The sequence below is a fragment of the Tachysurus fulvidraco genome, chromosome 14 (assembly GCF_022655615.1).
Source record: "Tachysurus fulvidraco isolate hzauxx_2018 chromosome 14, HZAU_PFXX_2.0, whole genome shotgun sequence".
Taxonomy (NCBI): Eukaryota; Metazoa; Chordata; class Actinopteri; order Siluriformes; family Bagridae; genus Tachysurus; species Tachysurus fulvidraco.
Genome location: NC_062531.1, coordinates 6,867,481 through 6,892,464, shown reverse-complemented (window position 1 = coordinate 6,892,464; position 24,984 = coordinate 6,867,481). Strand labels below are relative to the sequence as shown.

The 24,984-nt window shown below is 38.3% G+C and overlaps 3 protein-coding genes and 1 long non-coding RNA gene across 6 annotated transcripts in view; 3 read left to right on the top strand and 1 right to left on the bottom strand.

The window, feature by feature from the left end:
* The window catches only part of cbwd (COBW domain containing), a 67,033-nt gene extending 59,582 nt beyond the window's left edge, over positions 1-7,451 (top strand). For all 3 annotated transcript variants that reach the window (XM_047823031.1, XM_027133175.2, XM_047823030.1), the window contains exons 8-16: positions 250-296; positions 1,514-1,600; positions 1,762-1,806; positions 1,960-2,016; positions 3,810-3,861; positions 5,292-5,360; positions 5,440-5,505; positions 6,275-6,404; positions 6,754-7,451. In XM_047823031.1, coding sequence (XP_047678987.1) covers positions 250-296; positions 1,514-1,600; positions 1,762-1,806; positions 1,960-2,016; positions 3,810-3,861; positions 5,292-5,360; positions 5,440-5,505; positions 6,275-6,404; positions 6,754-6,824 — 624 coding nt within the window. In that variant the 3' untranslated portion in view covers positions 6,825-7,451. The remainder of the gene's footprint in view (positions 1-249; positions 297-1,513; positions 1,601-1,761; positions 1,807-1,959; positions 2,017-3,809; positions 3,862-5,291; positions 5,361-5,439; positions 5,506-6,274; positions 6,405-6,753) is intronic.
* Positions 360-1,800, bottom strand: LOC125146341. The gene is made up of 2 exons (XR_007144804.1): positions 1,698-1,800; positions 360-1,234 (listed from the first exon to the last, which is right to left on the bottom strand). It is a non-coding gene; the product is annotated as an uncharacterized LOC125146341 (long non-coding RNA).
* Positions 7,452-8,057: 606 nt separating the features above from the next.
* Positions 8,058-10,614, top strand: foxd5 (forkhead box D5). The gene has a single exon (XM_027133174.2). It carries the CDS (start codon positions 9,326-9,328, stop codon positions 10,283-10,285), a length of 960 nt encoding a protein of 319 aa, XP_026988975.1. The 5' UTR covers positions 8,058-9,325; the 3' UTR covers positions 10,286-10,614.
* A 1,116-nt stretch (positions 10,615-11,730) lies between these two features.
* pgm5 (phosphoglucomutase 5) overlaps positions 11,731-24,984 on the top strand; it is a 28,492-nt gene continuing 15,238 nt past the window's right edge. Inside the window, exons 1-7 of the mRNA XM_027133145.2 lie at positions 11,731-12,347; positions 14,539-14,701; positions 15,292-15,438; positions 15,534-15,659; positions 15,808-15,998; positions 16,635-16,789; positions 23,633-23,748. Coding sequence (XP_026988946.1) covers positions 12,090-12,347; positions 14,539-14,701; positions 15,292-15,438; positions 15,534-15,659; positions 15,808-15,998; positions 16,635-16,789; positions 23,633-23,748 — 1,156 coding nt within the window. The 5' untranslated portion in view covers positions 11,731-12,089. The remainder of the gene's footprint in view (positions 12,348-14,538; positions 14,702-15,291; positions 15,439-15,533; positions 15,660-15,807; positions 15,999-16,634; positions 16,790-23,632; positions 23,749-24,984) is intronic.

Sequence of the window (24,984 nt, the reverse complement as noted above, 5' to 3'; positions counted from 1 at the left end):
CACTGCAAATTCATATAAACGTCTTCTAACTGCTCAACTTTTTTTATTTTATGATGCTTGTCTCTTCCAGGATGATAATCATCATCATCCATGTTACAAAAATGCTCATTGAACAGCTTAACGAGTATGAAATCAATGTGAATTGTATGCTGTGGCTTTCAACAGATCACCAACCCAATTAATCAAATCTGCCGTGAGGCCTGTATATATTATATTAATTGTTCTGTTTCCTGTTTGTTTTATTTGTAGCATCTGACTGAAGAAAAACCAGGAGGCTTGATAAATGAAGCTGTAAGGTAAATGAACTAACTCAACTAACAAAAGTGACATGTAGTACAAAAACACACACACGGTAAAAGTCAAGTTAGAAAAAAATTTATTAGTTACGAATGTAAGAAATTCCCTATCATTAATATTGTAGCATCTTATTCACAGGGATGTCTCTAGTATTGTGGATGCTACAATTTGAACACGAACATAAATACATAGATAAAAAGTGAATTATTGTTGCCAGTGCTGTATAAGTTGAGTAACTGAAAATGGGTGTAACCTGAACTCCTGTTTTTCACAGCATCTTGTCAGTCATTATTTTAACATACACCTGACCCACAGTGTATGAAGTTGTTAGTAATTTGGGCAATTTTGTTTGCTTTATCTAGTCCATACTGCTAGACTGATATCTTTGAAAATGCATCACCATACTATCTTTCATAACTTGAGAGGTGTTTTAGAGCTGATTCAAACAAGAAGAAGGATATCAGAGAGTATATAATACTTCAATACTATATGTAATTGATTATACGTTGGTAGATGCCGCTCAGAGTAGCTTACATTTATACAACTGATCAGTTGAGGCTTAAGGGTCTTGCATAAGGGACCAGCAGTAAAAGAGCTGGGATCTGAACTGTCTTAGCCACCAAGCTATTCTACAGTACCTTTACCACCTCTCCAGCACATGAGTTTGGTTCATCAGGTAAAGTGGTAAAAGTGTTAGACGCTATTTATCTTTAATCCACCATATGTCTGGATGTTCCTAATTTTAACAGAAAAGTCAAGTCACAGTCCAAGGCTCTCTCTCTCTCTGCTCAGCTGCTGTTACTGAGACATGTTGGAGATTATTTGAGCATGCCGGAATGCTCACAAGTGTCCGTGGCCGTCTTCTCTGCCTGTGTTCTCTGTTTGTGTTTTCCTACCACACAAAATGGCTGGACCTTTTGAGCATACCACCCACACACTGTAAGACAACAAAGACAGGGGGCTGACACAAAACAACAAAGAGTGTGTGTTTATGCTTCTAGACAAACACACACAGTCTTTTGCATATATTAGTGAATAGGGTATTTGTAGACGGTAATAAAGAGTGTGAAAAGCTATACGATGGCTTTGGTCTTTTGTGCCTCGCTTGCTTTTCTCTCTTTTTCTCACACACACTCAGACGATGGAAAGCAATAGTGCCAACGACTTATTTGTACTTCTCTCTCTCTCTCTTTTATTTATTTTTTTGTATTCCCAGACAAATAGCCCTCGCTGATCTCATGATTATTAATAAAACCGATTTGGTGAACGAGGCTGAGCTCGATCAGCTTCGAGACACGATCAGGTACAAAACCACAGCTGCACTTTACAGTGTGAATGACCAGATTGTGTAAAACCACTACATTCGTTTTGCATTGTTTTTCTTTTTACATAACACTCACTGTCGATGTTAACACTTCTCTATGAAATCCTTCTCCCATGGTTCTGTTGCTCTCCTCCTTCCAGGTCTATTAATGGCCTCGTCAAGATCCTGGAAACACAAAGGTCCAGGTGAGTTTGTACAAAAAATGTCACACACAGAATTTGAAATCAGAAATTAGAATTTTTGCCTGTAATAAAATGCTCTTAAGCCTGGAAATGGGTTTACTAAAGTTTACCTTTTTTAAATCGTACTCACATTTATGATGGTATTTCTACTCTTAGGGTCGACTTGTCTCAGGTGTTGGATTTACATTCATTTGATACCAAAGATAGTGCGAGGTAAGGTGACTGTTTATTAATGAAAATACTATTCATGTTACAATGCTTTTTGTACTTCTAAGAAAAATGTTGCCTAAGAAAAATTTGTATATAGCAAGTGATGAAAAGGCAGTGCAAAAGCAGTGCAGGATAGTCCTAAATGTTTAAGAAATATTAATACAAAGTAATAATAAATCATTTATTAAAAATATAAGAAAAGGGAAAAAAAATAACAATTCAGGCAAAATTAAATAATGCACACACGAATATAATGCTGAAGATAGCCAGTCATAAGATGGTGATAATAAATAGTCAGGATAATAACGAAAGATCAGGATAAAAATCTATTAAGATGTTTAATAGAAATAATTACAGTTCCTATGAAAACAAATCAGTTCAAATGTCTAACGGTTTCCACACTTAATAATAAATTAACATAATGTATATACATACATTAATAAATATAATGTTATGTTCCAGCATCCGTGAGGAAAAATAGCAACACAAACTTCATTCAGTTCTCCCTGGGAACTGCAAATGTGTCTAATTATTGGAACATTAGTAATAATAGTTCAGGTAGATGTGTATATACAGATCTTTTGAAAATTAAAGATTTCACACAAAAATCAAGGGTCTATGGATACTGAAGGCCAAAACATTTTTCTGTTTCTGTTTGCTCTTATTAAAATACAGAGATTAAATATTTAGTCTATAAATTTTAATGTTGTGGAATGAACCTAGTCCTGTAATTTAAAATAGATAAATACAATGTTTCTTGAATATCATATTTTCTGTTTGATCAGTTTCTGATCTAATCTTAGGCCTGTTAGTTATAAGTGAAACCCCATTATAACATTGGATAAACTTACTTTATAGGATATTTTTGAAATGGAAATTTGTATTGATATTTTATTATCTAGAATACTGCAGAATGTTTCTTTCTAGTAATTTTCTACCTTCTAAAAATGTAAAAGAATTTTTAATTTGATGGGGTCAAGCCATTGAACAAAAAATAAGGATTTTCTTTCGCTGTAATCTCTGCTTTAACCCATCATCATATTAAGACTGAAGTACATGGATACAGATTCTGAATTACAATACTTGAAAACCAAAGTGCCTTGTCATAAATTGCATATACCGTTACCAAAGCCGCAGAGGTATTGATCAGACAGTAGAAGATGATCAGACCAGCTCAAACATTGACATGTAGATAAAGTAGATTAGCTCAAATTATCAAAAAACAATGATGAACACTGGGCGCAAAAGACAGATTACTCATTTATCCCTACAAAGTGCGCCTTTAATTAGATGACCCGACAGTTACAACACAAGACAGTTAGTAAACGGTAAGCAGAGTGAAACAGTGTTAATGTGAATGGGAGAGGCCAGCTGCAGAGGATTAAAGCATCCACCACATTGAAGCTCTACCGACGCGTGTCCATACAGCCACCCTTTCAGCCTTTTAGCGCGCCCCATTTGCCCCCTGTGCTGGGGCGACCCCCCTCTGTTCCGCCTGTGTGGTGCTCCCAGCAGAGAGAGTAATCCAGAGGGTAACGTTTACCCTCCCTTAGGGGTCATGGACTTCTCTCCATCTTTCTTTAGTCTCTCGCATTCTGCCCACAAAAACTCCTTGTCCCTCATCAGCATGTAGATTCGTTTTAAGACGGGCAACTAAATCCAACTCTTTGTAGGGATTTCACTGAGACTGTATATCTGTAAGAAGGCACTTTGATGTTTAAGACCTTAAAAAGCAATCCGTATAGTTGTTTTATAATTCAAATGACGCTGCGATCTTCACATTGTATGTTTTTCAGACTGGCGGAGAAACTACAGTTACTGAAAACAACACATGCACATCTGGATAAGGTGATCATTAGCTGTGATTAACGATTTAATGCTTTGTGAAAAGTGTTATTTAAAATACTGATGGTTTTCAGCACACAAACATTTAAGCAGTGAGATCTAATCTGCAGACCCTTACTATATTTGTACATTTCAGTGTGTGTACGTGTAATGTGTACAAACACGCTCGCACAATATAATGTTACCATAATGCAACAAATGGGACAATTTAATTTCTACATCATGTCCAGTGTTTTTTTTTTAATGTTGTTTCACACTACAGCTTGTTTTCTTTGGAACTAAATGTTTTTGTTGTAATGCACTTTATTGTCTAAAATGTAGAGGAATGTTGGGTGAAAAAAAGTAGCAAAAAAAGCCTCATAAAGAGTCCCATCATTAAATTTTTTGCCCATTTAGTGCCACGAATACAATATTTTGTATATATATTTTAATACCTTACATTTTCTTATATATAGTTCTGTGTGTTTAGCAGTCTGACACCATTGTGGAATCTCCTCACACCTGAATGTATTTTAGTGCAGATATTACCTTTTTGGGAGGTGTTGATTTTCAGGAATTGATCTTATTATTTAGTTACTGCACTGAATTATTTTGTTAATGCATTTAGTTGTATAGATAGAACAAGTGAAGTTATTTTTCATTTGAATGACCTACCTTTTGAATCCTGAGTTCTGAATCACTCACTGCTTCTGGGAATTGAAGTGGTTAATATAACATTTATGATGTTACCACAAATTACACAATACAACATTACCCAACACCTGGCCTTCCTCTACTTCAAAGCCACTGACACAAAATATCTTAACCTTAGAGAGCTATTTACATCTCCAATTAGGTCTTAACTTGATCCTTTTGCTCGCAGGATTAAATCAAGGCCTCAATTTGCTTATATTTCCTTCCTATTTTCATTGTAAGGAGTGTTGGTGTCTGTACTTTGGAGGAGAGATTGGTTTAGTTTTAGTATTGGCCCTCGATCTTTTCCCGCATGTGTCCCCCTACCCCCCACCCCTCCTCTCACCGAGACGAGCCCCATTGCTCTTTTCATGCAAACGAGAGCCCTGTTTTCTGTTGTTATTCCAGAGAAAAAAAGGAAGTGTGTTACCTCGACACTGTCAAACAATGGTTTAAATATCTGCGAAGTGGTCTTGTAATGCCCCAGGGAAGTTCACAAGTTTGGGGGGTGAAGAAAGACGAGTTGACCAAGACCGTGTGCAAAAACTGATACTGGCTTCTTGAGGAAATTAACCTTTTTAACACATTTGGTGATAAGACGTTAACTGTGTTTGTGGTGCCATACCGAAATCCTATTAATACTATTTATGACCAGCTTTTGTTATTGTTCTTCACACATGTTTTTTTAACAGTTTATACATAATATTTATCTAAAGGATTTGTTGTAAACTTTTCATTTTATTTATTTCTGTAATTTACAGGAGATATTAACAGCAACGTTTGAAGTACCTGGAAGTGTCTCTGAGGACCATTTAAATGTGTTTATTCAGGTATTAATAACTGCTAATTAAATCCCACAGTGCATGTATCAGCAGTGTATATAGTGTCATTTTTGTTTGTATGTTATAGGACCTTTTATGGGAAAAGGCGTATAAGAACAAAGCAGGACTGCCAATGAATGTCATTCGCTTAAAGGTGAGATTAGGAATATAAACCAATGTCACAACCGCTTCTAAAGGACACACGATAATTTTAGTGATGCAAAGAGCAGCAGTTTAAAGTTACTCCAATAAAATTGAAGTAAAAGGTCATACTCTTCTACAAAGTTCAGTGCTGCACAGATAAAAGCAGAATGGTCTTAAAATCCTTAAGTATTGTATGTTGGGAATTTCCTGCCGGCATTCTTTATTTTTCATGCTTATTTAAATAGTTCTGTCTGTTTCATGTTTACCTTCTGGACTTGTAGCTATGGGAAAGTGTGAGATATGCAATAAAACGAGCAGCTGTAAACCCACTGGGCTTAAACAAACTCTTCAAGAATTTCTATTTATGTAACTGCCAACTGGTTGTTTGAGTGTTACTTGTAGAAATAAATAGTTCATCAAAATATAACATTAACCTTCACTGACTAACACATTTTAAGGGAGATTCTAAGAAAGTGGAATTAAAATGTATTTCCCTTTGAAAAAAAAAATCCTTCTACAACATGAATGAAAACCTAAAATATATATTACAATTACAACGTGTGCTTCCAAGTTTTTTAGTGCAGCTAACGTCATAGATTTGATCGTTTTTATCATCATGGAACAAACCAGTATATATATTATAAATTATCATAATTGTTAATGATCGCAAACTATTGGTACATTCTTTCCATGATTTTTAACATAAAAGGTAAAGATGTGGATCAATTGATAGAAAAGCAATACATTTTTTGTACACTGATGTGTTTTGTTGTGCACAGGGCATTTTGTCCCTGCATGGTAAGCAGAAGAAGGCAATGCTGCAGGGCGTTCATGAGCTTTATGAGCTGGATGAAACACCTGAGGACTGGACAGATGGAGAGCCCAGGATAAATAAACTGGTCTTCATCGGTGAGAAGTCCACTTTTTCCTTCACTTTTGGATTAAGTTCTTATGTCCACATTAGTCATAACCTGTATCAAGTTAAGTTAAGGCAAGAAGCTTTTATTGTCATTTCAGCCATACAGGTGATGCAGTATATAGTGAAATGCGACATTTCTCTGGGACCATGGTGCTTCATATATATATATGTATGTGTGTGTGTGTGTGTGTGTGTGTGTATGTATCATGGTAACATGGTACAGATCTATAACTAGAATCATATATCTCTGTATAGAGAGAGAGACTCAGAGTCAGTTTTATGTTGCAATATAATTGGTGTTCAGTTAATCAGTCATAATGCACATTCTCTTGATTTCAGGTCGCCATCTGGATCGAGAAATTTTAAAGAAAGAGTTCCACTCTTTAGTCTCAACTGGAGATGACTCATGAGTTCATTGGTTAACACATTGGATCACTGATTGTATGGTTGTGAGTTTGAATCCCACGACCACCAGGCTGCTGCTGTTGGGCCCTTGCGCTTGGCCTTTAACCCCTAAACTGCTCAGATGTGTAAATGAGATAAATATAGGTCATTCTGTATAAGGGTCTCCAGCCAGATGCCAGAAATGTAATATAATGTAATGCATCTTGCATACGATGATAGTCAAAATAAAGCTGACCACAGACCAGGTCTACTATTTAGACTGTAACTTAAAATAAGTTTTCAGTCATAGTTTAAGGTGCCATGCACAGATGTTTGCACTCCCAATGTTATGCCTGACTTTTATATGAAGCTACTCATGTCTGAAAGGATGCAAAGGGTCTTTTTTTAAGTGAAGTTTTGAGGTGTTTTTTTTTTTGTAAAAGCAGATATTTGCTCAACACTACATCATGCCTTTCATATGGAAAATTGGTCCTTCAAGAATTCTGAGGATAGTTAGGAGTTCATAGGTGGCTAAAACTCTTCTTAGAACCATCTTTTACAAAGTCTATATTTTTCCCCCAACTTGAATAATTGCTTTCAAACATGCAACCAGCAGCTTTCACCAAGTAGCAATAAACTAATGCCTATACCCACATCGGCTGTTTTTATTTTAATTAAGTTTTAGCTTGTTTGACACTTGTTAATGAGCACATATTTATTAGAATTTTTTGTCTTTAAACTATAAAGCCATTGATTAAATGAATGTTTCATATTAAATATATTTCATCAGTGTAATCCAGGCCATTTATTATTATTAGAGTGAAACTAGTCAAACTTCAGTTAAGAAAAATAAACCAATCACAGGAGAAACTTAAAGTTGATAGTTTTGTGATTTGTTAATGAGACAAGTTTTGTTTTGTATGCTGCTACGTGTGAGATTCTGGATGACTTAAAGCACCCACTTAACACCAAAGATTTTAATGCTGAAAAGTGACAAAATCTCACTATTCCATGAAAAACCGTGTGGATAAATGAATATGAATACAATAATGCATTTGAATATAAGCAATTGGCTCCACCGACACTTTTATTCTGCAGTATCTGTTCTAGTGTGAAATACTTTATACAAACACTTTTTTAAAGCTGCTTAGTAGCAAACACCATCTTAGATATGTTTTGGTTCTGTGTTTAATTTGACTAAGATGGTAAATGTAGGCAGCCCCCCCCTCCCCCCCCCCCCCCCCCCCCCCCCCCACACACACACACACACACTGTGAGGGAATGGGCAGGTCTGGCCCTCTTTCAGCTGTACGTGAGATCAGTGCTAACTGCTTTAAACCTGCACGTTTGCTTTGAGGATGGTTCAGGTCATTCAAGTGGTCGTAATAAAACACCGCCGTGTTCCCCTGCAGGCTGTAATACAGCTGCGCCGTTTCCTACCGCATTCTCATGCTAAAGAGCCGTTTAGCGGCCTCTAAGCGCCCATCCTCAGGCAGGCCAGGGAGGCGCACCACGGTCATTCTCATGGTCGCACCGCCTGCCGCGAGCTTCAGGTGGCAAACTAAACCAAACACAGGAGGTCCTGCGGGAAAACGATACTTGGTTTAATCCCCGCTTTACAGGCATGGGGTGAAAAAACATTCCCAAGTCTCACCTCAACTCCCACTGAGCTATTGCTCCTGAAGATGCAGGGAAAAGTCTGCAAGTAATATATACTTACATAATGTGACATATATGCAATCTGTTAGTGCAGTGATTTTAAGTGTAAAGGTAAATTAAGAAGATCTACATGCGCGTCAGATGTACAAACTAAAGGTTTAAAAGTGGTGATGATTAGTTAAGTAGCAGGTCAGTGTGTTTTTTATTTCTGCGTATTTATTTTATAACAGAATTTATTTTATATAGAAAATCATTATAGAATTTTTTTTTATTATTTAAAAGAATCCGTCTAATTTAGCAAGTTAGTAAACGTTAATACAAAATTTGCTTGAAATATCTGCCTGTAAAAATCACATTTTCTTTTTAATAATATTTGTCGGGGTGATTTAACTGAAAGGAAACACAAGACATTAGATTCAGTGAAACTATTCACTTAAATAGAATTATACATATAGTTCAGAATTGAATAGTTTAAAAAAAAGCTTAAAAATAAGCCAATATTTATAGTTATATTAAAAAATAATGTTTTAACGTAAAAAAAAAAAGAAATAGAAAGAATTAAATTCCTAATGTACTAATATTTAAATTGGGCTTATTGCAGTTGTATTCTAATGTAAATCACTTCACACGAGTCTGCAGCAGGTCAGAGTTTCCCCGCACCTGCGCCAGTCCTGCGGGTCCCCTGCGGCGCATCTGCGCTCCTATTGGTCTGATTAGCAGTGGACTGAAACAGACTGCGAGGGTTCTCATAAATAGGCCATCGGTACAGCCGGACCAGCAAACAAGAAGCTCACTGCAGACCACACATAATTACAAAAACTTTGCTTGCGCATTTTCTTAAGATTGCGTCCCTTATTGTGGACTCATCATGATCCTCTCTATGGATGAAGCGGCTCAGCAAGCAGCCACCTCATCCGAAGAAGAAATAGACATAGTCGGGGGAGATGGAAGAGAGTTTTTCCTACCTTGTCGGGACACAGATGACTCACCGGCGGAGTCCAGCGCGGAAGCGGACACTTCAGAAGCCGACTCTTCCGGGGAAAGCGAGGTCACGACCCCGAGCCGTGCAGCGAGCGGCTCTGTTAAACCTCCCTACTCGTATATCGCCCTCATCACTATGGCTATCCTGCAGAGCCCCATGAAGAAACTCACTCTCAGTGGTATCTGCGACTTCATCAGCAACAAGTTCCCTTACTACAAGGCAAAATTTCCGGCGTGGCAGAACTCCATCAGGCACAACCTGTCGCTTAATGACTGCTTCGTCAAGATCCCCAGGGAACCAGGGAACCCAGGCAAGGGCAACTACTGGTCTCTGGACCCTGCCTCGGAGGACATGTTCGACAACGGCAGCTTCCTGAGAAGGAGAAAGAGGTTCAAGAGAAGTCGTCCAGAATATTATAAAGACGGACTTTTGCTTTATCCAGGCTTTAGTGGTCGATCCTACGGGAGGCCTTACTGCGTGTCTGGACGTCCTCTAACGCAGCCTCTCGGATACACACCGTGTCCATATTTCCCCTTTCAGAGTGTGGCCGATGTTAAGGGCCTCCAAGCCGGAGAGTTTGGGCCACACGCTCGCCTCACGTTCCCCGAACAGGGGCCAGAGCCCCAGACGCAGAAATGTTCTTTTACTATCGACAGCATCATGGCAAAACCAGACAGTCCCACACACAAAACCCCTGTCCTCCAACTTCCAGTCGATTATGGACATGTCTTCTCTCGGTCAGCCTCCTGTGTGGTTCCCGGTTTTCTGCCAATTACACGGACACCTTTTACGCGTGCCAATGTAGCCATTACAGAAAACTTACCAATGCTCTATCCTAACTGCTGAGCATGCTAAAGACTAACATAACTCAGCCAAATTATAGCAAACATGTTAATGTTATAGCACACAAGTGTCTTTTATTTGCACATACACTGAATCCCAGCTGCCTTATGCGTTCCGTTTGTAAACAGCTTTAATGTAAATATATAATGTTAATATATGTGTGTGTTTTTGTGTGTAACGCGGAAATACGTAACTCTGTCGTTTTGTGTCGAATTGAAATAAATGTGATTATTATATTTAAAATGGCAAGCGTGTTTTGTCTATGACGCATTCATGGGTCATTATTTTTTATCCATTTAGAGTACGCTTTAGTGTTAAATCATTTACATTATAAGGTCATTAAGTGATGCAATGGCAGAATTATTCGGCTAAGCAATAAACATAATAAACCTTTATAATCAGTTCGTTGTATATAAACTGATCTGCCTAAGCAATGCAAGAACAGAGCAAGTAAACAAACTCTTTGGCCTGGACTGCATGACAAATTTCACATTTGAATAAAAGTTAATTTATCAGTGATTTTAGCGAATAGGAAATGACTGAATATTGTTGCATATTCTTATTTTATGTAAACCCATGTCAATGAGAGCATTATGTTCAAGCTGTCTGTTAAAATCCAAGTATTAAATGAACAAATTCAATCAATATAATCATAAATTTTTTTTAAAGATTTTAGTTTTAAGTTTTTTATCAGATTAATACATATTCCTAAAATGAAACAGTCATGAACTTGCATGGCCCTCGTAGCCTGTACATGTCTTTATTTTGTGTATTCATAATGTTACAATTAAAATCTCTAGCAGTGGACTGAAGTACCATCCAGGATGTATTCCTGCCTCACTCACGGTAGACTCTGGGTTCAGAATAATATTAAAGGAGTTACTGAGAATGACACCAATGTCTCTGATGAAGGAAAGAAAGAAAAAAGAAAGCTAGTATCTACACGCCTGTGGCGTTTCCTCTAGAACGTATTTATTGTTTTGTCCACAAGAGGGCGCATGAGCACGTAAAATTTATCATTCTTAGTGAGTTTGGGTTAAGAATGCGTTGTTTTGTTGTATAATAAAGGGATATTTGCCTTGTGATTTGAACATAGTTATCTTAAAGTACCCTTTCCCCACGCATGTCTACTGTCTGATTTTTAAAAGAAAATCAGTAGAGATTGATTTTTGATTGAGATTTAATGGTCCAGCACATAGATCTTTAGAACACGCTTTGCAAATAAATGATGGAAGGAGAAAAAAATCAATGGTACAGTCTCCCACTTCACCTGGGTTCATTTTTTGTTCAGTTGTTTCCTGAGTCATGTCTTTGTAGGGTCGCCAGGTGTCCACACAACTCCAGGCTGAATGATCCTGCAGCGCACAGCAGGCAGCAGCAGCGTCCGGTTTCAAAGTTGCGCTCCTGCATTATTTCTCGACGCGCGAACGCGCTCACTCACCCACACAAACGCGCACGAGTTATTTCTATTTCTGTCTTAGGTCGACCCGACTGAATGAGTGTTGAACCTCTCCTTGATTTCTTTTCCGGCACACTATCTGGGCTCCAACTTAACTCTTAACTATTTAGTCGGATTTTCCAGATTGTTGACTTATTCTGAGTATTTAATGTTGTTATGTTGCTACTGTAGATTTGTACTGTACTGTTTTGTTGAAAGAAAAAAAAACCTTTCCCAGTCAGCTGTCACTGGGGGCACCTGAACTCTGAAAGCACGCAGGAGTTTCAGAGCTGTTGACGAACTCCAGCCTTCATTTCTACACAGCTCTCATTAGGGGCAGGAACAGACTTCTGAAACTTTCTGAACATCATGGAAACCAACCCTATACCGGTCCTAACCATTCAAACAAGCCCTTTTGACGATCAGAAACCAGGGACTAATGGTTTGCGAAAGAAGACCAGTGTATTTGAAAGCAGAAGGAACTATCTGCAGAATTATATTCAGAGTCTACTGTCCTCCATCGACCTGAGAGACCGTCAAGGATGTACCATGGTGGTGGGAAGCGATGGGAGATACTTCAGCCGAGCAGCAATCGAGGTTATTGTACAGATGTCTGCTGCCAATGGGGTAAGAAAGGTTCAGTAGAGACTTAGAAACATAACATGGCTATGAAACCAGAGTAGTTAAAACCTTCCTGGTGGTCTTGAGGCTGTTCTTTGAAAAGCTCTCATCTCTTATACAAAGTAATGCAATCCTTGTCTAATAGCTAATATCTCTATTGATGTTTTGGCAGCACCGACAGAATTCTGGACTATTTAGATGAATAAATATTCTTATGTAATTACCCTTGTTACATTTAGCTTATGCTTAAAGTTTAAACACAACGAATGCTCTTATTTTATGCTCACCTGTCAAAAACATGATTTACTTCTCCACAGCATGTTATCATTGGCCAATAAATGTTTCATTGTAGGCCATGAGACAAAAACTGCTTCCCATTTCTACTCTTGCTTTGAAGGATTTCTTAAAAGTTCTTTGGATGGTTTGTTGTCCCCTCTGATAAGGAAACACTATGATGTAGCATTCTACATGTAACCTTTATGGTTTTGTGAGTATGGCTTAACTGTAATCTTAAGTCTTTCTTTTCTACAGGTCTGCATAGCAGCAATTAATATGCAATATTAAAGTGTAAATGCTAATGAAAGTACTGACAGATTAATTTCATACTTTTCTCATTATTTTGTCATCCAGGATCTGTTTACATTTAACAGAAATTTTTCTTTCATGTATTACATTTTCACTGCACATTTTCACTGCATACATTTATTTATGTGCATGTCAAAGGAGTTTGATAAAGACCAGTGCAGGGATTTCACTTGCCTATATTTGGTATTTTTAGACCATTTCTGAAAATAACAGCTCACAAAATCTGGCAGCAGATCTACTATCATTAACAATAATCCCATCATAGGAAATAATTTAGACAGACTATGTGGTGTTTTTTTTTTTTTTTTGCTGGTCCAGCTAAGAGCATCATTATCTGTTATTCTGTCCCTCCTCCATCCCCTTCCTGCCCAAGCTCTGCTTTCTGCTGGTGAACCTTCAGCTTAGGGCAGGGGCATGGGGGAAACCCAAAGTGAGATAGACCAGAGCAAGATCATTTTTACCCTTTAACATGTCTGGCCATAATGAGTTTGTCCTATTCAACTTGATCATACCATTGCTAGTACAGTATATTAAATCATGTCAATCACATATATGTATGCACAGTATGTTTAACACTTATGTATGATGCCCAAGTACACTCACACTTTGGTAATCTTTCTCAGTATCTTGCTAACTGTCTCCCTCACACATGTATAAACTTAGTAGGTCTTTATGGAATGTTGCATTCAGCCTGTGATTTCCTCACTAGTGAGCGTGTATACAAAACTACCACCTTATATGGATACACTGCCTGGAGAGTTTGGTGGAATACAGTTAACACTCCCAATGTCTCAATCTATCCAGCTCAGGCAGTAAGTCGAAAGTATCAAGCTAAGCATCTAGCCTAATGAATGACAGATTAACTTAGCATAACATCAATAGCAGACATTATAGAGTGACAGTGTGCTTTATCATCATTAAAAATGCCTGGCTATATTATTCGCTATAAATAGAAAGTGTCTCATCATGTAAAGCTTAACAAGTCAGTGAATAGATGAGATGCCCAGTTTACAGTATGTGGAAATGAGGTAATGAGCAGTCCTGTTGAGTGATTCATACACAAAAATGATCAATGAACAGACCTTTAACTAAAATAGCTTCTTGGAGAATGTGTCAAAGCAGCTGATCTGAGGTCAGATCTCTCTGGTTACAATCACAAGCATTGCCACTCTGTTCTACGTAAAATAATTTCCTCGTGTCAGGTTAATTCCAGACACTGAGTGGCTGGGTGTTTTAGGATGGATGTGGTGGTCGCTCTGGTATGCAGCAGTAGCTGTGCCTGGCGCCAATGAAGGTTACAGGTTTTAAAGTCTACCTCAGAGCCAGTTATGTCTGCTATGATAACCTCTGCATGCCAGGCCAAGAGCTTGTTCCTCACCGCAGTAGCCTCCTTAAAGCCATCTACTCCATTCCACTGTCTTATAGTGATATATTACAAACAGGAGAATGACCACTATAAAGGATCTTGAAGGACATACCAACCACAAAATGAAATCTAAATATAGGCTAAATATAGTGATACATTGCTTAGTCCAATCTTATTATAATTATTACGTTACCAGTTTCCAGCATACAGCTACAGCTGTAATTACCCATGGCGTTTGTTTTACAGATAGGGCGCCTGGTGATCGGACACAATGGCATCCTGTCCACGCCGGCTGTCTCCTGCATCATCAGGAAGATAAAAGCCATTGGTGGTATCATTCTTACTGCCAGTCATAACCCAGGAGGTCCGGCTGGAGACTTTGGCATCAAATTCAATGTAGCTAATGGAGGTGAGAAGAAAGCATGTGTGAGGTCAGATATTATAAGTATTCAACATCCAAATATCAAAGTTTAGGGAATTATCTTAAAATAGAAGCAGTTCCAACACCTTTTGTCATGTCTGCGCTCATAAAACGTGACAGGTGTCATTTCAAAGTACCTGACATATGTTGAAGTTATGATGATTTCTTCATTCTACAAATGACACAGAGCATAATACTTTTGAACATGCTAGCATGAAGAAATATTGCTGTAGGATGTGAGTGCAATAAAGGCCAAGGTATGGGCAAGCTAACTTCCTCTTCAACACTTAACCATGAATCTCTTTAGGAAGTCTCAGAACATGAAGCAATTATTTATGGCATGGTAAATTAAAATACTTTCCATCAGCAAGGGCTGACCTTGACTTAGGGATTTTTATAATCAAGCCAAAAGACTTCAATTTGGACCAAAGTTTAGCCAGTTCTTAACCATCACACGGCAATAAACAAACAAACAATTAATTTTTTTATGTGTATGTATATGTTTTGTATATATTTTTAAATATAATTTTAAGAAAACACTTCATTATTCTTATTTTTTATGTATTTTTTTTTTATAGGTCCTTCTCCAGACACAGTGATGGATAGGATCTACCAGGTAAGCCGTACCCTGGAAGAGTTCGCCATCTGCCCAGACCTCCGCATTGACCTGTCACGCCTGGGAAGGCAGGACTTTGATCTAGAGAACAAGTTCAAGCCTTTTCGAGGTTTGCTTCCAGATTTACTCCACTTCAATTCAAATATAAATGAAAAAAATTAGAAGATTGAGAGTGAAGTGTAAGTCATATCTCTTTTTTTGCAGTTGAGATAGTGGATGCTGTTGAAATTTACTTGAATATGCTACGTGGGATCTTTGATTTTGGTGCTATTAAGAGTCTACTGACTGGTCCAGATCAGCTGAAGATCCGAATAGATGCAATGAATGGAGGTAACTTTCTGTTGACAAAGGGGCCTTTGATTGTCTCTCTGGAGGATCTTTAAAATTAAGCAGGGTGTTTATTTATTCGATGAAACCTTTAAGAGCTCTTGAACTTTATGAGCATACTTATCCTATGAAATGCTGGTGTTTGTTTCAGTGATGGGACCGTATGTCAGGAGAATCTTGTGTGATGAACTTGGAGCTCCTGCAAACTCTGCAGTTAATTGTGTTCCTCTGGAGGATTTTGGTGGCCAGCACCCCAACCCCAACCCTTCATTTGCTGTATCACTGATGGAGTCAATGAAGGGTGGAGAGTTTGGTTTTGGTGCTGCATTTGATGCAGATGGAGTAAGAATTTTTCACACTTCCATAATTTCATTATAATCATCCTGTCATCCATGACCGGGAGCCCAAGAGGGCAAAATTGGTCATACTCTAAGGAAGGGGTAGCATAATATCTGTTACCTGCCAGTCACAGCGACACTAGCTAATCATGGTCATAAGCTTAATCGTTACTATCCTTCAATAAAGGCATTTGCTATTTCCATTCATTAAGTGAAATATATTTTACTATTATTATTATTGTTAAAATTGAAAAAAAAAAATGCTTGTGGTGATCAATAAACAAAAAAAACTAAGAAACAGTATACACATTTTGAACATTTGATCAACTAAATCGCTTCTATTCACATCAATTCTATATTTCTTTGAAGTCTTCTAACAATATTTTCTGTCATGACCTCAATATACAGGAAGAATCTGTATAAAACAATGATTACCATCCACAGTAACATAGTTTATTGGTAATATCTTAAGCTGTGAACCCAAGTGGACAAAAAATTTTAATGACATTTCTTTTTGATAAAATCCTGCATTTTTCATCATATGGGTATGTCATGTTTTGATGTATTAGTGATCTTCTTAAAAGAACTTGCACTTCCAATAGCAAGATAAAAAGTAATGTTTTTTTATATGTGTGTGTAGGATCGCTGTATGATTCTTGGTCAGAATGGATTCTTCGTAAACCCGTCAGACTCACTGGCAGTGATGGCTGCCAACTTGTCCTGCATTCCCTACTTCAGGCAGACGGGCGTCCGTGGATTCGCTCGCAGTATGCCCACTAGCACGGCTCTGGACAGGTGAGAGACACGCTAACGGCGTCATTAACACATGCTACACCGTTCACACACTAACCTGACAAATTGGATTTAATCTAACAAGAATGAAAACAACCTGAACAACACTGAGAGGGAGTACAACATCATCCAAAACCCTGTAATGTTACTGATAAGAGACGTTTTCCAAGCACATGTAACTCTAATTCCTGATTGTGTCTAAAATGTAGATGTACAAATGTAGTTATTCTCACATCTCCTGCTTTCGACACAGAAGTGCTAATTGAAATCTGATAATTCTGGTGTGATAGTGTTACAGCACAAAGTATCTCATTGGTTGGTAGGACAAATAATGTAAAGAAATCAGAATACCCATTCTATATTATATAATTCCATATTCCAATATGAAATTGTTTTAAGTTCTATTTGCCAATACAGTAGTTTATGTGCTTTTTCATGATCATTGAATCTGACACTGAATTGTTAATCTGAACTACATTTTCACTCTTTTTCATTTATCTGATTAATGTTTTTATTCAGCCGTGTGAAGTAAAAGTGTAAATCTACCCACTGACCTGGATTAAGGAGCTGAATCATGTAAATTAATGCCAGAGGTCAGCTCTCTGATGTGTCATAGTGAAATAAATAGTGCGGTGAGAGATTAGGGAGGAAACCATCCCTTAGGACTTTTTTCATAGTGGTCTGTTTCTAAGAAACCTCCTCTGACCTCAGTCTGTATGTAAACAATCAGACTGCAGATGTTTTCTGAGAATGATAGGATCATTCAGGGGCAAAGAAGTAGTTAGAGTGATAGTAACTTAATTACGCTAAGTTGAAAGGTTGGGAGTGAGGACTGAACTGAATTAGCTCATCCTTACTGTATGCTTCTCTACACATCGCTCACCAGCCTAAAAATATCTCTGAGCTCCATCACACTAAACCCTGGCTTGTGAAATCTTACCATAATGGTACCCAGCCCTATTATAAAGGAAATGATGTGATTGTAAGGATTCAATCATGTTGACTGTTGTTTGTTAAAAACGGCATGTCAGAGCAGAAAACAAGCATTTGGAAAGTTTTAAGACAGGAAAACGTCTATAATAGAGGAATGTGACAGCTTTATTTATGACAGGAGGTTATCCTCTTCCAAGTCACCCTTTCTTGTCATGTTAAACACGTTTCTAGCATTAAACACATCTCACTTATTCCTTAATGACTCACCATTTGGCTCATTTTGTTACTTCTAAGTTGCATACGTATGACCAAACCTTTTCACAGAACCTTTTATTTATAATAACCTATCATGTTTTCTCTCCATTTTTGGCAACCAGTCTCAGAGAATGTATCTGATGCCATTGGAGTGATTTGTTTTCTTCTTGACCTTTCATGTCCATGCCTGTGCACACAAAAAACCCCACCTCATAGAGTTTATGATGACCAACAGGGTTTTATCAGTGATCGCAAGCTAAATTCCATCATCTTATTGTTCCTAGCCAGTTATGACACATTTAGGTATAAAAATGTAAAAAAAAAAAAAAAAAAAAACTGACATGCCAAATAACTTGTTGATTTGTTGGTTTAATAATAGTTTGAAATGAAAAGAGCAAATTTAGAAATTTGGATCAGCGACTATGTGTCATTCTAATAGATTAATCATGGGAAAGCTAACACAGTGACAAACCAGAACAAAACAGATTTATTCCTCATTGATTTGATGTTCATGGATCTGAACGGTTAATAACATTTATGTTTGTCTTGGCTGTGAAAGGTGGCACAGGGGGGTTGGCAGATATTGCCACTTCCTGTCCATGCACAGTCCTGTGTCCACATGAGTGCCTTCTGGCTTCTCAAAGACATAACGGGTGGATTGTTGACTCCAAATAGCCTTTACACTCTTAAAACTAAAGGCCCTTAAATGGTTCCTTGTCAGCATATACAGTTCCATGCAAAACATTTAACATCCATAGAATGTTTCTATTGCACAAAAAGCTAAATTTGTAGTGGAAAAAGATTTGTTAGACTATAAAAATTCTTTTCTCAACAATAAGAAAAAAATGGGTTACTTTAAGAAGTTTTTTGAGGGGGAAAAATGGTTCTTCTATGGCATCACTGTGAAAATGTCTTGCATATTTATTTTTAACATTTACATCATTTTAGCCGATGCCCTTATCCAGAGCGACTTACATTTTTATACAAATGAGCAATTGAGGGCTATGAGTCTTGCTCAGGGGCCCAGCAGTGGGAACGTGGTGGACATAGGAAACTCACAACCTTCTGATTGGTAGCCCAACACCGTAACCACTAGGCTACCACATCCCATTTTAAGAGTGTAGGTGTGAATGTGTGTGCATAGTGCCTTACTGGCATCTATCCAGGGTGCCCAAAGTTTCTGGGATAGGCTAGGAATCCACTGCAACCCTGACTAGGCATATCTACAGTAACTGTCCAGGAGAACTAGAGCTCATTTTGCCAATAGGTTTCAGAAATCCAGCTTGCTTGTTTTTTGTTTGTTTGTTTGTTTGTTTGTTTGTTTGTTTTGTTTTGTTTTGTTTTGTTTTGTTTTGTTTTTTGGGGGGGGGGATCATTACACTGATTGAAGCATATTTTCCCTAGTAATATTATCTTTTTAAATGCCCTTTTAAATGCCCTTTGCCCATGTTTGCATTTTTGTAAGCAAGCAGTGTGTATACTGTGTCTTTAAGATGGCTGACAGGTAGAACTTAAACACAACATAGTTCCTGCATATACTTTTAACTGCACCATGTTGTTAAATACAAGAAAATGGCACTTAATTTTGGGGAGAAACAGATGTAGGAAGCTATCAGGAAGCAATCAAACTGGAGCCTTCATCAAGCTCTGGTGGTATCTTATGTATATATGCACAACCCCTTTTTACTTTTTCTTTACAGAAGATGACAGAGGGCAAATGGCTGCTAGATGTGCTAGGGGTTATTTTGTTCATTGTGTGCAAAAGGTGTTTTGTTTCCAAACTGACGTCACATTTTCCATCAGGAGCCAGGCTTCTTCACCTCAGCCTTAACTCTAAGTGTGAAGTTAATCCAGCAGTTTATTCCAATCATCAGTGAGGCCTCAGTGGGTCAGAGATCTGAAGTGTGTGTGCCTGTGTGTGTGTGTGTGTGTGTGTGTGTGTGTGTGTGTGTGTGTGTGTGTGTGTGTGTGTGTGTGTGTGTGTGTGTGTGGTATGAGACTGTTCCTGTTTCTAATCCCATACTAAATGCACCACACTTCTCTGTGCCCTTGAGAAAGGCACTTAAACCTGAGGAAACCTGCTGTGCTGGAACACACACTATCTGCTCAGTGCTGTTATTTATCAAGAGATAAATACAAGATGGTGCAAACAGGATATATTTTAATTGCTTGTGCATTCTTTATGATCTTTCCGGGACCTTTGGGCCACCTACTAAGATGGAGGAAAACTAAGAACCTTAAGGAAACTGTCACAGACAGAGTGAGAACACTATGTAGTCTTAATTCCAGGGCTCAAAACCGAAGTAACCGATCTAAAATTTAACTCATTTTGCATAGTTTTTTCATTTTGCGAACTTTTACTGTGAAGAAATCTTTAAGTATCAGTTTCATGAGAATTTTTACCAGTGCACTGGTTGAATGGAAATCGACTAATTGGATATTTTCAATTAGTATAAACAAACAGATTAAATTGTGCTCACAAGTAAGATATAAAATGAATCGAGACACTGTTGTGAGATGTTTTTAACTCTATTCAGATAACCTTAAACAGAATTTTTAATTGCTTTTGAACAAGCTCTTGGGACATTTGTTTTTTTGTTTTTTTCTTAATGATAATATTGCCCCTATTCAGCTGGTAATAACAGAAGTTCTTATGAAAAACTACAAATTCCTACATTTACTGTCTACTTTCATATGAGACATTAACCTCGTCTTTGTAACACAACAAAAACGTTTTACTGATTAGGGACAAGTGTATAGCTTGTATTCAATTTGAGATTAAAACTAATTTCCAGCGAATGATAATTTTTATGGGATTTAATCTGTATCCACAAATCCGTCTCCAAGGATTAATTCCTGGATGTTAGCTTGTATTGAGAAAAGGTGTGTTCATGTGGAGATTCGTGTTGTATTGAAGCATGGACTCTCTGCTGCCTGAAGCCTTTTTAGGTACTGAACAGTCACAAGTGTATCTGAGTGTTTAAATGCTCAGCCACGTAGCAGCTTGTGTTTAAGCACCAGAGATAAATGTGTGTGTGTTTAAGAAGATATGCATGCATGTGCTTGAATATCTATCTAAGAGTGCTTGTGTCCACACATTATATGGGATTAAGGCCCAGCGCTTGGAGCGTGTATATATGTGTGTGTTTGTGAGTGTGTGTTATGAAAAGGTGACTATGGAGAGAGGAAACATCTGCCTGTTTGCTCTGCACTCCGGAGGGGCGAAGGGCTGAAACTGCGTCACCAGCCAGTGATAAGTTCACTTTTCTTTCAGTTAAGTTTTATTAAGCGTCCTGTGTATGTACAGCATCATACGGTCACACACATAAAGCATTACAATGCAGATGCATCACATTCATCAAAAATTATTGAGCAATGTGCCACATTGTTAAACTGAACACACTGGCATTTTGCCAACTCTGCAGTGGAGCAAAATCCAATGACTAACAAGTTTCTGTATTGAACAAAACAAAACAAGTTGGAGTGGTTTAATGTAGGATTCTGCTAGGATATTTCACCTCTAGGCAACCTTTTGCAGGGCCATGGTTGTGCTCGCCGGCATCTGTGTTTATTTGTGTGTTTACCCATTTATCCGTAGCAGCACATTCAGTGGGGATTAGTGGGGAAGGCTGTGCTGGAAATCGCATCCTCATTTTTAAAATGTTCCATTGCACTTGGGAGCATTTTGATGTGACAAACGGTTCACAAACACAAACGACAGCCATCTTAGGGCATTGGAGAAGGAGGAGGACGCTTTCTTCAGAAAGATCATGCAGCACTGTTACAGAGGTTATCTCCCTGTCTGTCAGTTCAGCCGAAGCTGTTGTGGGCTGCAGATCAAGCTCTGTTGCCAGGAGGACATCAGAGCCAACTGCTGCGAGCGCTAAATTCCTCAAAGTCATGTCTTATTCCAAATAGTGTGGTCGTAGAAACACACAACATTGTTTTTAGGCAACAAAAACAAAAACAAAAAAAACCTACTTAGAATGTTCTTTCTTGCTTTATTTGTCGCTCACAGGCTCACAGGATCTTTTGCACATCTACTCATTCTCTTGCAATCTGAAAACACAGAATATGCTAGAATCCTAGTGAGCATGGTTTGACATGGTGATTATTCTGGCTATAGATGTGAGAATAAGTTGTCAACAATTGAAAGAGTCAGAAATCCAGTATCCTCATGCCAGGATGTCTATTCCAGTCCCCCATCCCCAAGCAAATAACTCAGCTTTACTCATATTTAGTAAGTTCACCCAAGAGTAAACAGCTGTGGCCCAGCTCTGCTCGGTTCCTGCCCCCATCTCACACTTAATGCCAAATTACAGGGTCTGAAAATAGTTATCTAAGTAGCTGGGTATCCAAGAACAACAAACAGTAGAAGAGATACAATTAACTACATACATGTATCTTTATGCATTTGGGTAATGCTTTTGTCTCAGCCTCTGAGGTTCAGTTCGCTAGGTACAAAGAGTCTGATATCTTTTATTCACCTTTCTGGTCACATGATTCAGAATCAATCTATCTATCTAGCAAGTGGGAAAGGAATTCTCTTTACAGTGACTTCAGAAGCTATAATTTATGGTAGAATTATTTCCCAAGAATTCACTGCTATCACTCAGTGAATTCACTGTGACTTATTTTTGTGAAATTAAATGTGATCAGTAGTAAAAATTAGACAGGGTTGTTTTCCTTTCTTAGGAGATTGTTAGTCTGCATGGCCTCCTAGTCTTTCAACTCTTTCATCATCTTCTTACTGTATTCCCTTCATGCATGGATCTAATGCTGGCCTTGGTTCAAGCCAAATATTAGGTAAAAGGTTAGTCTGCTTTGTTCCAGTTCCATTTGCCTTATTAAGCTAGCACATCTGTACTTGGTATTTCACATTATCTCCAACTCAAAAAGGTCAAAATCTGCTATATGACCAAGAGGGTGTATTTTTATCTTCATCCTTCACTTTAATGCAAGTTTACAATGGCTGGAAATATAGATGTAGCTCACTGTCTTATATTACTAATAATAAATAATTGTGTAAATGTCAGTATAAGGACTGGACTTAGTCATAGATGGCTTCTCTGTGGCATCTTGCCATCTTCACAATCAGTGTTATAGGACAAGCACACACCTTAGTGGTTAATACTATGGCTAACATTTCATTCATATCAAGGTACATATGGAGACTATACTGGGTGTATTGGGATCAAGGGAGAAGAAAAAAAAACCTGGATGTGACCTCTCTCTCTCACACACACAAACACGCATGCACGCACACACACACACACACACACACACACACACACACACACACACACACACACACACACACACACACAAACACACACACACACACACACACACACACACACACACACACACACACACACACACACACACACACACACACACACACACACACACACACACACAAATTAACACCTAGTGGCATTTTTTTGGGAAACGGAAGAACATCCTTAGAAAAGCCAAGGAGACATTCCCAAGTTCAGGTTAAACTGGGGGCCGTGGAGCTGTGATGCTGCAACAAATCAACCCAATGCACCTCCATGCCTCCCTGTTATCACCTCAGACATCAGCAAATATTACAACACATTCCTAAAAGACGTGCTGTTTTACTTGGTGATGTTCATGTCTGCTGTTTGTTTACAGGGTGGCCAAGGCCATGAAGGTGGCTATGTATGAAACCCCTTCAGGCTGGAGATTTTTTGGGAATCTGATGGACTCGGGCAGGTGCTCTTTCTGTGGAGAGGAAAGCTTTGGAACAGGTGATTGCATTTTCATAGAACATTTTGAACATTAGTAAGAACTTTGTGTTGTGGTGTTCTGGCATATTCACATATTCCTACTACAACACCATACAACACTAGCATTGCCAAGATAATAGTGTATATCTGACTGGGAATCCTGTATGAGCAATAAATTAATAACATTGGGAAGCAAAGAATTATAATAAGAGATGCTTTTAGATGTGCATTCTGGGATGCTACAGTCTACCTTTTATAGAACTTCTTGATATATGCAATGAATGTTCTTTTATATCGTCCCCTGCTAAATGGTCCATAGATACTGCTAAAGTTTCACTGTTCTGAGTGGCACATCTCTGGATACAGGAATCACACTCCATGTCGCCTGTTAAATGTCTGCTGAAGGCCTTCCCTGGTGTCTATAAAGCCCACCAGTAGCTGTGACTTCACTCTTGTCCAAACACTGACTGTTACTGTGCCATAGACTCTCTGATCATGAGCAGCAGCACCTCAGACCGGCCTCACTGTTACATTTTTAATGTGTGCAAGACTTTAGCCACAGTGTGAACCTCTTCCATTCTTCTGCTATAAAAGGAAGACAGGGCAGTGAATCATTTAACCTCTGAGAGAAAGAGTGCTCTCTGCTGGCAAACACTTCTAGTCTGAGAGAAGCTCCTTTGCTGATGAGTCATGAGAAAAACAGAGAGAGTGCGGTGGTAGAGGGAAGGCAAGAGCGAGAGCAAAGAAGAGAAGGAGATGGGAGTCATTGTTTAGAGACGGCTGGAGATTGCGCTCTCCTAGACCCATATATGGGCATTACACCAAGGGAAATAACACACGCTCAATCAGTTCTTGAGGCCTAACCATTATTTCTGTTTAGAAAGTTTGGAAGATAAATGTCATCAGTCATAGCCCTGTTATTGATGACTAGTGAATTATGTAAGCATTAAGAAAATACATTGGCCATTTCATTGTGTACTCCTACCATATGGCACTGTAGGTGTATAGTGATTGGCTGTCATTATTGCTATGCACAATATGTTAGCCGTCATATATAGGATCTGACAACTAATATTTGGGTGGTGGAGGAATCTCAGCACAGAACTGAGAAACAATCCACCAGGCAAAAATATTCAGACAGCAACAGTGCTGTGGTCAGAAACAGTCACTAACACTGAAGAGGATTATTACAGGCCAAGTAATCTAATAGCTTCTAAACAAGAAAATAGCTAAAAGCAAGCAACTCCGCCTTACCTA

Bases quoted from the DNA above. Each gene is read 5' to 3' on its own strand.
- foxd5 (XM_027133174.2), top strand. From the start codon at position 9,326: ATGATCCTCTCTATGGATGAAGCGGCTCAGCAAGCAGCCACCTCATCC.